This window comes from Cydia strobilella, chromosome 12, assembly GCF_947568885.1.
Source record: "Cydia strobilella chromosome 12, ilCydStro3.1, whole genome shotgun sequence".
NCBI classification, from domain to species: Eukaryota; Metazoa; Arthropoda; class Insecta; order Lepidoptera; family Tortricidae; genus Cydia; species Cydia strobilella.
In genome coordinates this window covers 3,579,204-3,595,990 of record NC_086052.1, presented here as the reverse complement: position 1 = coordinate 3,595,990, position 16,787 = coordinate 3,579,204, and the positions used below count along the sequence as shown (strand labels likewise).

General features: G+C 36.5%; 1 protein-coding gene across 1 annotated transcript; it reads right to left on the bottom strand.

Annotated features, from left to right (window-relative positions):
• Window positions 1-463: 463 nt before the first annotated feature.
• LOC134745902 (leucine-rich repeat-containing protein 28-like) lies at window positions 464-10,977 on the bottom strand. The gene is made up of 4 exons (XM_063680012.1): window positions 10,501-10,977; window positions 6,081-6,228; window positions 2,555-3,085; window positions 464-616 (listed from the first exon to the last, which is right to left on the bottom strand). Exons 1-4 carry the CDS (start codon window positions 10,895-10,897, stop codon window positions 487-489), a joined length of 1,206 nt encoding a protein of 401 aa, XP_063536082.1. The 5' UTR covers window positions 10,898-10,977; the 3' UTR covers window positions 464-486.
• Between the last annotated feature and the right edge of the window lie 5,810 nt (window positions 10,978-16,787).

Below are 16,787 nucleotides of genomic sequence, written 5' to 3'. Positions count from 1 at the left end.
TTCTCTTTCACTCTTATAAATTTCGGTATTTCGCCATCGCGGTAGGTAGGAACCTATGCTGCCATAACCCGACCATGAAAAAAAACCCGGTCGGTGATAAGGACAAAGCATGGCGCTATTTTCTCTTTCCTCTTATAGGAATCGCAATAAGACTATCTTTCTCTATCAAAGAGTGTCAGAAACATGCCGCATAAGCACAAGCCGGAGCTGGAGACTGTTTTTTCTTCATTACCAAAACAATTTTATTAAGGTCTTAACTCCATCAAATTAGGCAAACCGGTGGGAATTGAGTTCCATGAATGCCGTGCCACTGCTGTTATATAGTTTTGCTTATATAGTAGATATTTTACTTACTGCCGCAGAACTACAATTTAGGTATATCAAGCCATTTCTGTCAGTAGAAAAAAGCTGCAAATTTAAAAAATGTAGGCGCGATGGTACCTAAGCAAGAAAACACACAGTATTTTATTTAAATTCGTTATTTAATTAGTTATTTTGTACTAAGGTCCATGGTATAACATTCGTTCTACCTCGCTTCCATACTTCTGAACAGGTTTTTGAACAGAATACAGCGCTCAGAATAACAGTTTCCGTTCTCTCGATGAGGATTATTTCCCTGAAAATAAAACAAAAAACATGAACAATGCGAGTATAAATTATGCACAGTCGCTATCAGATAAATAATATATCGGAGCGGCCGAGGTGCTCAAAAAATCTGAACACGCACTCTAACGCCTCGACAATAGGTGTGTTCAGATATTTGTGAGCGCCTTAGACGCTTCGATGTATCTGATGGCGACTGCACCGTGAGTCTATAAAAAGGGACCTTATTGTCGATGGCGCTTACGCCATTATAAACGATGCTTCGGTATAAATACAATGCCGTGCGGCGTAAGCGCCATCGACAATAAGGTCCCTTTTCATATAAAATGCCCCATATATCAGAATCAGAATCAGTAAAGTATTTATTGCCACGAAAAAAAAATACCTTAAGAACTAAGTACAAATATAAATGAAATAAAACTATGAAAACGGATTATATCGCGTATATTGAATTTATAATAATTATAATACATCCCGACGTTTCGAACGCTGTAAAGGGTTCGAAACCTCGGGATGTATTATAAATTCAATATACGCGATATAATCCGTTTTCATAGTTTTATTTCATGAGTAACTATCGCGGTAACCGAAGACAATATTATACAAATATAAATCTTAAATACAATTTCTGCAAATATCTTATTTCTGGCGGTATAAGTAAGAAATCTTATCCGGAAATTATTAAATACGATAAGAAGAAAACAACGGAAGTAATTTTTTGCGCTTTGATCGTAGTTCTATGATCTATATTTTTTCTTCTGTTGTTCTTGACAACTTATTTTCTTTTTTAATCAAGTATATTTTTCGGGATTAACATAAACAAGTACCAAAGATAGATATAACTCCGTAATAGATAGATACAGTCTAAGGAAAAAACGTGCCTCGAAAATCAAGAAAATTTGATTCTCGTTCAGAGGGCGCTACTAGTTTTGGCCTACAGTCGAATAGATGGCGTTGACGGTTTCGTTTGTTATTTAACAATTTTAACGCATATCAGTGAAAGAACATGGGTCAAAATCATTAAAATAATTAATGCAAATAAAAAAAAACATTTATCTATATTTAAATACATTCTATCGTATTTTTATAAATCTTCATTTTTAGTTTTAAAGTGTGTCGACAGATGGCAGTGAATTTACTGGGGTTACAAAATTTACTATGACAGTACCGCTCTAGTATAAGTTACTCTATGCAAGTACTCATAAGTCTCATAACAGAATTCAAACATGGTGATTGTATAAGTACCTAATGGCGAGTAACTACATTGATATTATCGTACGTATAAAATAAATTAAGTACCTATGTACATTACGAAATTCTAACTCAGGTCACATAAAATCTCTCTCGACAAGCCTAGATCATCTCAAGGCTTCCTAAAGGGGCCCACTGACTATCAGTTCGCTGGACGATATCAGCCTGTCAGTTGTTCGGAACTGTCAAATTTTTGTTCTAACTAACAGGCCGATATCGTCCGGCGGACTGATAGTCAGTGGCCCCCTTTAAACCCTACACAAAAATAATATGGTTTTATCGAGGGGCTACAGTATGGGGTTCTTCAAAATAGGAGTGTACAGGTTTTTAAAGGGTCGGCAACGAGCATGTAATATATCTCGTGTTGCAGGCGTCCATAGGCTACGGTGACTGCTTACCATTAGGCTGGCCGTATGCCTGTTTGCCACCGACATGGTATAAAAAAAACCGGACAAGTGTAATTCGGACTCGCACACCGAGGGTTCCGTACTTTTTAGTATTTGTTGTTATAGCGGAAACAGAAATACATCATCTGTGAAAATTTTAACTGTCTAGCTATCACGGTTGATGAGATACAGCCTGGTGACAAACAGACGGACAGACGGACAGAGGAGTCTTAGTAATAGGGTCCCGTTTTTACCTTTTGGGTACGGAACCCTAAAAAATGAGCGTCCGAAATGTAAATCAGGCAATTTCTTACCCAAGGCAGAACTCATATAACACGAAATCAAAAATAGGTTTCTTGCAAGCGGCGTTCTCACACTTCGATATAGGTGCAACACGTAATTCTCTCTTCATAAAAGTTGGTAGAAAGCTGTAGTATTTATCCACTATATCAGATGCTGCGTAAATTCTCTGTTCTTTCGTTTTATTCCCATTTTTGAAAACAGATGGTATGACTTTGAATTCGTAGTTACCATTTTTGTCTTCGCTTCGTATATTTTTAGATTCTAGATTGAAATTTAAGAAATTGTTCTGAATATTTGACACATTTCGGTTATAATAATCTGAATAAATGCTTGGTGTGTCTGTTGATAGTTTTCTGGCAGTTTCTGATATGATCTGATATAGTTTTCTTCGACACAGTTCGTACAGATTTGGTGGCGAATATGTACTTTCTAATATGTGTTGGTGTTGCGGTGGACATTGGATATCTATTTTATGGGAACCATTCTCATTGGTTATGGTAAGTCGGCATACTTGTTGATTTGTAGAAATTGCTTGAGGTTTTCTAAAAAAAAATGCATATTAGAATTTTCTATAACAAAGCATGGATGGCCGTTGAAGTACGTTGCATATACATATATTATAGTTTTATGGGAAGATTTACAATATAAAGAAAGTATATGAGTATATATTTTATTAATATATTCATCCGTTTAAGTCACCGGCAAGCTCGGTTCTCCATACAAACGTAGTTACGCTCTCATTTTAAAACGACTAGCTAGATTGCTCTGAAACGTTTTACTTACAATAGGAGAAGGACTAGGAAGGACTAGGACTAGAATGGACTAGGTCTGTAATTATGTAGCTTCTAGGGGTCGGATCAAAAACTAAGTAATTAAGTCCGACTCACGCTTGACTACACATTTCTAATAGGTTTTCCTGTGATCTATAGGTAATGAACTATTTTGTGTATTTTTTTCAAAATTTTAGACCTAGTAGTTTCGGAGATAAAGGGGGGGGGGGGGAATGGTCATTTTTTGTATATTTTCTTGAATACCTTCTAAACTATTTATCCCAAAATTACAAAAAAAATATATTTGCGTTTTTCACAATTAGCTCTTTCATTTGATATGTAACAAGATGTAGTTTGAAAGACTTAATTTTTTAATTTTCTCATTTACCCCCCCAAAAGAGGTCCCCATGCTTAAATTTTATTTGTTTACGAAGCTTGGCTGGAAAAAAAGTTATAACTAAAGTATTACAGCCTAATTTTAAGTATGGCTCTAAATGATGATACTTATAGTAACAAATCTTACGTAACTCTAAACATAATATCTATTCTCAGCTAATGTGGCGTATCAAGTAAACAAAACAAGCAATAATGGATGTTTGTGGGTGCCATAAACATGTCCATTACGCACTGAAGAGAGAGGAACGTTGCTCAACCAAGGCAGAATAAGTCTCACATACTCTTCTTAATCCTACACTCTTGACAGAGTGGTCGTGGTCATGTCACGGTCGATTTCTGTGCCGCGGCAGCTTTTGTGGTCCGACGCCATGATGAATACATGACATCTTTTGAGTGAGGTAGGTGCATGATAATTATAATATAGGCCTTGACTATGATTGTTTAAACTTACCTTTAGTTGTAAGTTTAGTTTTTTGCATGCCAGATGCTCGTGAAATATGTGTTATGTATAATATTGTCTGACCACCTTTTGTACCATATATCATGCAAACAAAAGTTATTTGTATTTGTGGCTCTGTTTTTGGTGGAGTGGAAGCACGTTGACTGTATTTCCTGTGGTGGACCTAATGAGGTCTGTCCATCGTGTCGGGGAGCGGCCACGAGATATGTTGCTCTCGACTTTCCCTTGCACCACCAAGCGTTCCATGGAGTCCTCGTTACGAGTGAAGTCTCACATACAAGCAACACAAAAGAACCTACATTATGACGTTAAGCAATCTGAGGGAGCGTGCAAGAAGCAGCCCAGGGGGCATAGCTAGCTAGCATAGCTAAGGTGACTATCGTTGATAAAAAACGCTAATCGGAACTTAAAAAACCGGCCAAGTGCGAGTCGGACTCGAGCACGAAGTACCATCTCGACTCGAGTACCATTACGCAAAAAAACGGCAAAAAATTACGTTTGTTGTATGGGAGCCCCACATAAATATTTATTTTATTCTAATTTTAGTGTTTGTTGTTATAGCGGCAACAGAAATACATTAATTGTGAAAATTTCAACTTTATAGCTATCGCGGTTCATGAAATACTGGTGACAGACAGACGGACAAAGGAGACTTAGTAACAGGGTCCCGTTTCTACCCTTTGGGTACAGAACCCTTTTTTTTGCAGGGTGGAATGTTTTTTCCGTGGTGGAATGTTATCGATCCCAGTGCGCCCTCACGAACGGCCAAGAGGGTGAAACGCCGGAGTGGGTTTAGTGGGTAGGGCCAATTCTCCCCCCCTCTCGCCAAGAGAGGGAAAAGGAGCGGCGAGTCCCATACACCGTGCGTAAGTGCATTCCCACTTCGACAAAAAAAAAGGGGTAAATGCCTTTACGCAGGGGTACAGAACCCTAAAAAAATATGGAAATAGTATGAAATTATATATTTATATATACAACATTTTGCATATTGCAATGTGTCGCTATCCAAAAATGTTATGCCATACTTACCTTTCTTCTCTTTCTCTACAACGGGGTTGGGCCAGCCGAAATATTTTACAGATATCGCCGTCATAGGTTTTCCTGTCAATCCCTAGAATTGTGTTTACTATTTTTTTTTTATTCTGTGATCCAGAGCCCTTTAAACCAAATCTAATAGAGACGGATAGAGTTAGACCAAGATAAGTCTGCAACGATTTTGATAGCACACGCAGTGCAAGTGATATAAAAGGCCTTACAGGCCGTTCCATCGGTTTGCCGCTGTCACTGTCACATTTCGCAAGAAAGAACGGGAAAGATCATGCGCGCCAAGTGCCAATTTTGATCGAATTTTGTCGATTTTTATTTATTTTAAAAACGTTACCTTACAATATCGAAATTCGAAAGCTATGAAATTACTATTTAAGATAAGATTGTTTTTTCTTCTTTTTTTGTTTATAGTATCACATAAAAAATAACCGAGTAAAGTTGGATTAAAAGTCCGACTTAGATGTTACTTTGGGAATTAATTGTATCGAGCGAAGTATCATAATTCGTGTATCGGAAGCTATGTTATTAAAGATAATATAGTCAAGAATTTCATATATTTTTTCCACGTCTACGAATATCAACGCCTCTTAGAAAAACATGATCATATAAGGAGATTTTTCGCCTTCTGGCTCAGGGAACTGCCTTTCACTGCGTGTTCTATCAAAATCGTTACAGACTTATCTTGACCTAACTCTAATACCTACCTATGCTGGCGCCATCTAGATGTTATGCAATCCTTTGACAGTTGCCAAGCCCAACGCGAAAATTCGACACGAACTGTATAAGATCGGTCCTTCTCATGGAATGCTCGCAATGTGGTAGCCTTTCTACTATCTGAGATATAGAATTACTTAGACAACCTACCCCATTCCGAAGCTCCTAGTCTGCTGGTCCCTAAACATGTGGTACCATAAAGAGAAAGGTATCGCCTTCAGGTTGTTCCTCCAGAATCGGAACTCGCAGTGGTGCTGGTTGTACACGGGACGTTGGGGCAGCCATTGCAAATTGTTATCTGGAATTTAAAGAAATCAATGTTTTTATTTCCATTTATGTACTTTTCCTCAAATAAAATAATATGCAAGTAATTATAGACACTTAAATTAGTCATTTTTTGGAACTTTGTATGAAATATTATGTTTTTTTTCATTCGCTTTTCGGCAAAGAAAAACGCCATTAGGGAACCGGACTATCCCAATAAGTTCTAAATTAGATTCTAGATAGTCAAAGTCAGTTTAAAAATAATGCCTATGGCAATTAAAATTAAAATATTATTATTATTATTATTATTATTAAAAAATTTTAATATTTTTATTTAACAATAGACACAATTTCACAGAGGCACATTCCGAGCGGACCCCATGCTTCCCGAGTAGGCCGTGCCAATAACGCCGGGACAACGGAAGATGACCTGGACTCGTGAATATATTTTTTATTTGGTATTTTAGAAACAGTTCCTCACAGTAAATTGTCATTGTTTCTTGTCACAGGTTTGTGAAAACAACACAATATCACCTAGGTACCCTAAAAAGCATTGACAAACAAGATCTGAACCCCGAGTGTAAATTTCATTCGATAGCGTGACGAGCATTCATCTATTTTTGTATGGCATTTTGAACAACGCGCCAAGCGGGACGTTTTGGAAACTCAAAGCCTCATACAAACGTGTACGTCAGGTCACGCTTTGGAATGAAATTTACATTAGGGGTAGGTACAGAAATCTTTCAAAATCTAATAAGGTTATTACACAATACAAATTATACAATACAGCATTAGTAGTAAATGGCTATCCCCAACAAATACTATAAATCTATTACCACCCGAAACAGGTCAACCAAATCAATGAGGAAACGTTGATTTATCTGTTAGTTATCCGAGGCGCCAAACATTAAACCACCACAACAACTATACAAACTTGAACCTTACTCTATCGAGTTAAGGTATATTATGGCGGTCTACCCGATGGTCTATTCATGAAACCTCTCGTTCTCGATTGGGAACGTGTCCCAGTATAACTAGAACTCTTGATTCGAAGCAGATACGCATATACGTAAGACAGAATTATAATGGTTGGGCTGAAGTTGACTAGCCAGTAACCTTTATGAACAGTCGAATTTCCCAGGCTGTATAACTATTCCTATTGCGTATCTAGTCTGGCAAGTCATTTCCCTTTGGAGGAAAAGGCGGCAGAAAAATGTAGGCGCAAGGGTCGGTCTTACTTAGTTACAAAATTTGAATTTCGCGCCTTTTTCTACTGACTATTTGGGTTTACCAGAGTATAATTGAGTTTGATTTCAAAAAATGTTCTAAGCAATTTTTTTAGTTATTTTCTGACAACGCACTGTTTGTATGTACTTGATGTAGGAAATATGGGAATCTAAATTTTAATGTTTCTTCATACAATAGATTGGCGATGGGCGCAATAAATGGCGCATTTATAATATATTAAATGTAAAATAATTATATAAAAAATATGTTTGTATGTAATTTTCAACTTGGATTTTACAGTTTTTAAACTTTTTAGCAACAAGACAACTGATTATTTAACTCTATTATTTATTATTTAAATTGCCGAGTTCATCAAATGGTTTATTTTTAGGATGAGCAATAAAAAAGAAAGTAGGGTAACTTTATTCGGGTAATTTCGTGTATCACATAATTCCGAATATCAAATGAAAATCACCCAAAATTAACCATTATAAGAGTCCCTTTTCAGAATTATCCGACGGTTTTCCACATTTGGAATTATCCGAATACACCTATTTATGATTATTAATTTTACACTCGTAACTACTTTATTTTCTTGCGCTTGGCAACCGAATATAATTCAATATAGTGTTAAGGTGCAGTAGCCTCAGAGAACGGAGTTTTTAAAGAGTTGTACCACTTTTTTAGATCACAATACGGTTGCCATAAATTTAATTAGCAATCTTGATGCCTTGCTCTAGGGACTTCAGCGATTCGAATTACGAACATACCTAGGTGTCTAAAATGAACTTTAAAAAATGAGGAAACTCAGCGATTACTTTTTTAATTATTAAATACACAAATAATTAAAATTAGCTCCATGCATGAATTTATTTTTATTTTTGGATTCATAATTTATATCGTTGGAACACCGGCAATGATAAAAATACTTTTGTAAACCTTAACATTATTTTATTAAAAAATATTTAAAATGTTGAAAATTTTTGAGCGGTTGAAACGCTCATAATTTTTGGCGCGAATTCGACAGAGCGTGATGACGTCACAGGTTGGGCGGTCCAACTGACGTTTGCTACTAATGACACTAATCTGTCAAACGCGTGATCTCACGTGGTGTTTCGAGCGTTTCGCTCACTCGCTTTTCGCGGGCAAATTTTTGTACTTTTTATTTATAATTTTAAGTAATTAAATGTTAATTTAAAAACGGAAATGCATTTGTAACATGATATAACGGTAACAAACATCCGAATAAAACATATTTCGTTCAAATATAAACTTCATGCATGAGGCTAATTCAAAAACATGATATCGCGGTCCCGAGCACACTATCCATCTCGCTTACACTTACGCTCACTAATAGTGAGAGAAGAACACGAACCTACTGGGTCTTAATGTTAAATTTACGACCGATGGTAAAAGCAAGTAACTGGGACGAGTAAACTTGACTTACTGTAAACGCCGTTAACTTATATTCGGTTTATAGCAAATACTACTATAGTTATTTGTGCAACAAGAGAGAAAAGTTGGTTTTTCTTGCGAGTGTTTATTTTGAGTCCCGAGAAAGCGAAAGATTCTAAGGTAGAATATTGAGCGTAGCGAGGGACTCAAAAACACGAGATGTAAAATAACTTTGCTCTCGTGTTGCACACATAATTTTTCACCTCAGTACCTAGTGAGAACACATTTAGACAGAATAAACAGAAAAAAAAGTATTATAATATGTACGATACGATAAGATACGATACGATACGATACGATACGAGACGAGACCGTACCGTACCGTACCATACCATAACATAAAAAAAAAGTAATAAAAGTATGAAGTTCATGGCCTTCACTAAATTAAAAAGCTACATTGTTTCACTCTCTGGAGTGAGGAAAGTCGCACTTTCCTCACTCCAGGGAGTGACGAAAGTAGGCTTGTTCGAGCTGCTGAAGTGAAAAATATTTTACAGTGTATATTGTGGGTGGTATTTCACTAAAGTGCTACGGAGTAACTAAGTAAATACGCATACATCAAAATTGTTTTGATGCTTGCTTACAGTGCTCTATAACTAAGCTGTATAAAATGCGGTCCCTTTGTTTGACATAATTATTGAGAATCATGTAATGATTGTCATATTATCATTAGTCATAATTCTGAAAGCGTTAACTTTTCAGGATTTTCCTCAGGTTATCCTATAGATAGGTTAGGTTAGGTTAGATTTGTTTTATGGCAATCCTGAAAAGTTACGCGTTTCTGAGGAAAACCAAATTATGACTAATGATAATATGACAATCATTACATTATGACTTTCAATAATTATGTCAAACAATAGAGACCCGTATAAAATATTGTGCTATTGTGTAGGTATTTCGATTTGTACAAACACGCAGTGGCTTTTTGAGATTTGAATGATATGTTACAAGCTTTAAGGTATTTTACTTTTCCATTTGCGAAAAAGAAATACGGCGAACAGACCTCGGACCGTGCCATGGTCGCGGTCCGGTACGTCCGTCTGTCTGTTAGTGCTATGAAATCTAGGTACTTATCTCTTATACTAACATTATTTTTTAATGAGTTTATTAACATCTTCCTCGCGTTGTCCCGGCATTTTGCCACGGCTCAAGGGAGCCTGGGGTCCGCTTGGCAACTAATCCCAAGAATTGGCGTAGGTACCAGTTTTTACGAAAGAGACTGCCATCTGACCTTCTAACCCAGAGGGTAAACTAGGCCTTATCGGGATTAGTCCGGTTTCCTCGCGATGTTTTCCTTCACCGAAAAGCGACTAGTAAATATCCGTACGGTCAGCTGCAGAGAAAAGGTGCCACGCTGCATACAAACTTCTAAGCAGGGGTGGCAGCTGTACATAAGTTCCGAAGAGAGTACATAAGTCTGAGTTTATTACTTACTTACTACTACTTACTGGTGTGGCGCGAAGACCCGAAGTGGATCTTGGCCTCCCACACCAGAAACCGCCATGCTACTCTGTCCAAAGCTGTTAACATACCGTGCGTGGAGTTTATTAACATCAATGCAATTTATTTATACATACAAGCTGCAACACAACACCAACATACTATAATAAACAGGACTAGATACCACAAACCGATAGATACCGCAGCGCTCTCAGCTCCGCGATCCTCAAAGGCAACTCCGTTAATTCATTCTCATCCAATATCAGGAACTTCAAGCCCCTAACATCGCCTATCTCATCCGGTATGTTCCTCAATCTATTCCCGCTAACATCGAGACACTTTAGACTCCGTAACTTCGATATCTCTCGAGGCAACACCGCTATATCGTTGCCGCTTAAGTAAAGGCTTTCTAGGTGCTCCAATCTGCCGATATCGCTCGGCAGACGAGATATTAGATTCTCCTTTAGATATATATCAGTTATTTCTGATTCTTCACCCTTTAGCAAATGTAAAGGGAACTCAGTGAAGCCTCTATAATTCCAATGTAGAACAACCGGTTGTATGATATCACTGTAATCCATGTTTAATTATCATTACACTTAAACACACTTTTATTTGGCTGATTTGCGCAGCCTTAGTCCGAAATTAAAAATAAAACGAACAAGCAGTTGTCTTTGATCCCGCCGGCCGAATACTGCATCCCGTGGCGAACGCGCGAAGCGTGATATTTTTAAATACAGCAAGGTCTTCGGTATAAGAATTATTATGCCAAACTGAATAAAATATGTAGGTGAAACGTTAAAATAACTATAATAATTCTAAACATGTGATTGAGTTTTTAAACTGAAACAGCTGACCTGATTTCTAAGGCGACTATATTAATGTTTGCGTGCATTTTGATGCATATCATGAAAGTGCCTTTAAGTATGCCATTTTACAAGCTTTTAATTTAACTTGCAATGTATGTATATATATATGTATATGTTTCGGGTCAAATCTTGCAAGCCAAATAAGACTTACTTACATTATGTAATATTGGTGACAATGCTATTGAATTATGATACCATCGAGCTGATCTGATGGACACAGGAGGTGGCCATTAAGGAACACTATGATAGAACAACGGAACCTAATTGCCCTAAGAACAAATTAAATTATTTTCTATGAAAATATTTTAATACCCATAATAATTAAAAATTTTATAATTTAATTTTATTATTTTTATGACCCATGCCACCGTGACCGGGTACGCTGGTTCGATTCCAGCTCTGGACACTGGAGGCTTTGGTCATTGTTTTCCTTCGTATATGACATTTATTTCGGAACCTAATTGTGTTTGTGTTTGTTATTCTTACAAATAATACTTACCCTACGTGAAAAAGTCTAGGGGTTATTCTTACTAATACATAATATGAAAAAGTACTTATCAATGAGTTGTAAGAATCGTTAACAAAGAAAATGAACATTAACACACCCACTTATTGCAGTTAAGGTCATGCATCGATTATGTGCACGCGAAATATTGCCGGTTATTACACACACAGCGTATAGCTATTAGTAAATTATAGGGTCATTGCTCATTGCGCTAGTTTTCGTCCAGCTCTAATTTTCGTCCACTTGACGAATATTAAATATAAACCTCCATTGCTGCACAAATTTGGACTTATTAGGTTTAAATAATTTTATTACTCATAAGAATTCACTTACATGAGTACTTATACTAATAATTAATTAACTTGACGTACTCGTAGTACTTTTATTTGTATTTATGTAAGTTTTTGCAAAATAGACAAATTGACACTCAAAATATGCAGTATGTGGGTAGGGAGACATTTATTTTGGCCGCAGCGACTTACATAAGGACTTCCGGTTCGAGCGCCATCTTGATAGTTAGCATCGTGATTAATTACTTTGTTTTTTGCTTATTAATATTGTTTAAAGTGTAATATCGATAGCTTATTATACAGTAAACTAATGTGGTAGTGTGCAGTGAATGGAGAATTAATTTTGAAGCGCGTTTAACCACCATCTTGGAGTCAACGGCCGGTAGTCCACGTGCTTCTTGTAAAGACTAGCTATCGATTTACAAGAGCTAACAAATCACCGTACACTGTCTTGTACAACCGTACAATTTTTGTCGTTTGTAAACCTCTCAATACCTTGATACTGGCGAAATAGTCCCACTGGGCTGAAGCCATAATTTTAAAAGAAGAAGAAGAAGAAGACTTACATAAGTAAGTACGCGTGCACATTATATTAGGTTACCATGCACAGATTCTTCCGCTTATTGCAAGTCTAAACAATAATATCTGTCTACATAAAAATGATATTTCGCAAGTAGCAAATTAAAAATTAAATATATTATTTGCTTGTCAAGTGGACGAAAACTAGAGCATGGACGGAAACTAGCGCTGATCGCAAGAGGGTACACGCTGAAACGATGGCTACTTTTTCCTAAAGTGCAGAGGCCCATTTCTCGAACGGTATTAGACTAATATTATTAGTCCACGAACTGTCAAATCATATGGGTTACCATGGCAACACACTAATAATATTAGACTAATATCGTTCGAGAAATGGGCCCCTACACAACATATATACATACAGTCAAGTGTAAAAATATGGGTGTACAAATCATACATGTAAACGAATGTAAACGAATATTTGAATCGATGTATTAATTAATGTATTAGGTTAAGTAATATTGGTTAGTATTAAGATTGTAATGTATTGGCGAACGCTGTAATTACAATGTTTTTTTTTTAATAATAATAATAAACAATACTCGAAAATTATGTGCTCTTATGTCAGCGAATTATGGGAGATATTTTTGAGTGAGTATTTTTATTACCCATATTTTTACGCTTGACTGATGTAATGTATCCAAAGTTAGGGTAGCACTTAGCTGTGACCACCTAAGTCAAGCCCGATCAATATAATTTTTCATTTGCAAAATCTGTAATTGAATCTTAACACAAATTTATAAAAACATACCTATGTTACCTATACCTATGTGTGCAGTAACGTAACATTTTTTTTTAAATAAAGGCCATTCTTTGGACCTCCAAAGAATGGCCTTTATTAAAAAAAAAATGTTTCTAAAAAGGTGAAATTATTATATTAATTTTAGTTTTTGATCATATCATTTCTGTGTATTTCCCTGATCAAAACAGGATTTTATATTTCTTATTGATATATGTAGATTATTTTGACTGACCATTATTAAAAAAAAAAGTTTAGTGTGCTCTGATATTAATAACAGTTTATGAATTAGATCTGGATTGAGAATGAGAATGAGAAATTTATTGATAAAATTATGAATAATTTTACACGTCACACAGCATACACATCATTATCTCAATAATACATAATAAGAGTTAATTGAATAATATTACATTTCTTATAGTTAATTATCACAATATTAAATTATTCAGTTATTTTACATTGTTTTAATTTATTTTTGAAATTACATCAGTTTGGGACACCAGCAGTTCTGAATATAAATTCGTTTATTGTGTAACAAGCTAAACAAATTAGCATTTTCTTAAGTTTACTTACAAATATTGCCTCACTAGCTGAGTCAATGACCTCTTTCGGAAGGGTGTTATAAATCCTTACACCCATGACACCGAGTGACTTCCGAGCCTTGGCCAGTCGGCAGATTAGTTATGGATCTGATCAGTCAGTGTCAAAAGTCTTACTTCTTCTTCTTCTTCTTTTAAAATTATGGCTTCAGCCCAGTGGGACTATTTCGCCAGTATCAAGGTATTAAGAGGTTTAAAAACGACAAAAATTGTACGGTTGTACAAGATAGTGTACGGTGATTTGTTAGCTCTTGTAAATCGATAGCTAGACTTTACAAGAAGCACGTGGACTACCGGCCGTTGACTCCAAGATGGTGGTTAAACGCGCTTCAAAATTAATTCTCCATTCACTGCACACTACCACATTAGTTTACTGTATAATAAGCTATCGATATTACACTTTAAACAATATTAATGAGCAAAAAACAAAGTAATTAATCACGATGCTAACTATCAAGATGGCGCTCGAACCGGAAGTCCAGTGTCAAAAGTCACATTTTTAGAACCAAAACGTCACTTTTGACACTGACATATCAGATGCATAACTAATCCAGATCTAATTCATAACCGCTTCCGGTTCGAGCGCCATCTTGATAGTTAGCATCGTGATTAATTTCCTTGTTTTTTGCTCATTATTATTGTTTAAAGTGTAATATCGATAGCTTATTATACAGTTAACTAATGCGGTAGTGTGCAGTGAATGGACAATTGAACCGCCTTTAACCACCATTATTGGGTCAACGGCCGGTAGTCCACGTGCTTCTTGTAAAGTCCAGCTATCGCTTTACAAGAGCTAATAAAATCACCGCACAAAGTCTTGTACTAGTCGTATTTAAAGCTCCTAAGACCTTGATACTGGCGAAGATACGAATTACCCACAACCCACCTACTGAGACATCGAAACAAATTACTACTACCGACCTCTAAAATTAAAAAGCACTAATAGTACCTATGTAATGGCAATAAAAATATTTAATAAACTGCCAGAGGCTATAAAAAATGTAGGAAATGATAAAAAAATGTTTAAATTAATCTCTTTTATTAAAAAAATGTTATTACACATTGAACGAATATTTAAATGATAATAATATAAATGAATAACGAAATAATATAGAATGAATAATTAATATCTTAGTAATTATGTCATTTTCTATCAGAATGTAATATGTAACTTATAAAATAAAATAAAAATTGTTTTGTTAATTTAGTTTTTAAGACAATTTTGCTGTGCCCTAACAGGGTATCATGTACCGACTATATTTTATTTACCACCTGTATGAAATGAACATGATTGCAATAAATAAATGAAATGAAATAGTCCCACTGGACTGAAGCCATAATTTTAAAAGTACGAATGAATGAACAAAGTCACAACCTGTTATTAAAATCAGAACATGCCTGATGTATTTATTAGGTACTTACACGGGCTACACTGATTAGGTCCGTGAATATGCATAACTAGGTATTTTTTTTGCATGGGATCAAGTCATTAAATTAGGTAGGTAGGTATTACAAGTACCTAGTGCTACGTACATAAGTACTACGTCTACTAGCTATGTTATTTTCATTGATTCTAATTGCATACCTTATGTTCATCACCGTAAATCGTCGATGATTTCACATCAATAGTGCAAACGCGTAAGAATAGAATTCCAATAATTTTTAGTTCCGTACCCAAAGAGTAAAAACGGGACCCTATTACTAAGCGGAGCGGAGTGTTGTCTTGTCTGTCTGTCCGTCTGTATGTCTGTATGTATGTCTGTCTAGCGTTTCCCAAAGTTGTCAGGCGTGGCTCACTCCGCGATTTCGTCATGTCGCTACAAGTACATGCGGCCCACACCAATTTTGGTGTCTAGCCATAGTAGTTGCCGCGCACCGCTGCGGAACGTCGCCGCTTGCACCACCTAGCGGTCATATAGACGCGTTTTATTAGAGAGTGAATCTTCTGTACCTAGTACTATTATTTATTCTTAGGTTACGTAAAGATGTCGAGTGTCTGGCGCGCGTCCAACGCGGCGCCCGAGGTCGGCCGAAGGTAAACAAACACACGTCACTGGCTAATGGCTTCGTCACTCTGGATAGCCAGTGTAACATGATCTCTGATAAGATAGGTATTGCAACTATTGCAAGACCCATATGTACTTACTGACCCACATTAGATGGAATTGCAAGCTTATGGGCGGGACATGTTGCCAGGCAGTGATGGCAGGGATGAAAGAACCGCCTGGCGTCCGTTACGCGGCGTACTACGTAGTAGGCGAACAACACGCGAACGCGAAGCGAAGCGATGCAGAACAAGGCGAATCAATCCTTTGATACCTATAGAAGTGTCCTACGTGGGCGATCTCGTTGCGAATGCGAACGCCGTGGGCCCGCCGCGCTCCCAAAGCTCCCGACGTGGTCCAAAATTAACTGGGTCCTAGTTGGGTGGGTACAGCTATGATCCAAATGCAAAATTAAGTCGAATATCGTCGTTCAGGTGTGACTATTATTAAATTTCAATGTAAGATAAAACATAATGTTTATAAATGGAAGAAGAAACTCAGGCGAAACCAAAAGAATATTCGTTTCTAATGTATTTAACTTAATTACGTAGGGTAAACTCGCATTATTTGGTGACACGCCTATACAAGTTTTGAAGCATGACACCCAGGAAAGCTAGTAAATTAGGGCCTTTTAAATGGGACCTCACGGCAATAGTTATTTGTTATACAAGGGTGCAAAGTTGTATTTTACCCGCGAGTGTGGAATTGAAACACGAGCAAGCGAAAGGATTCTATAGTTGAACCACGAGCGAAGCGAGTGGTTCTAAAATAGAATCCTGAGCGTAGCAAGTGTTTCAACACACGAGAAGTAAAATACATTTGCGCCCGTGTGTAACACAAAA

Bases quoted from the DNA above. Each gene is read 5' to 3' on its own strand.
- LOC134745902 (XM_063680012.1), bottom strand. From the start codon at position 10,897: ATGGATTACAGTGATATCATACAACCGGTTGTTCTACATTGGAATTAT. The intron at 3,086-6,080 runs GTAGGTTGTCTA...ATTTTTTTTTAG, and splicing joins ACTAGGAGCTTCGGAATGGG to AAAACCTCAAGCAATTTCTA. The intron at 617-2,554 runs GTAAGAAATTGC...TTTTATTTTCAG, and splicing joins TTATATGAGTTCTGCCTTGG to GGAAATAATCCTCATCGAGA.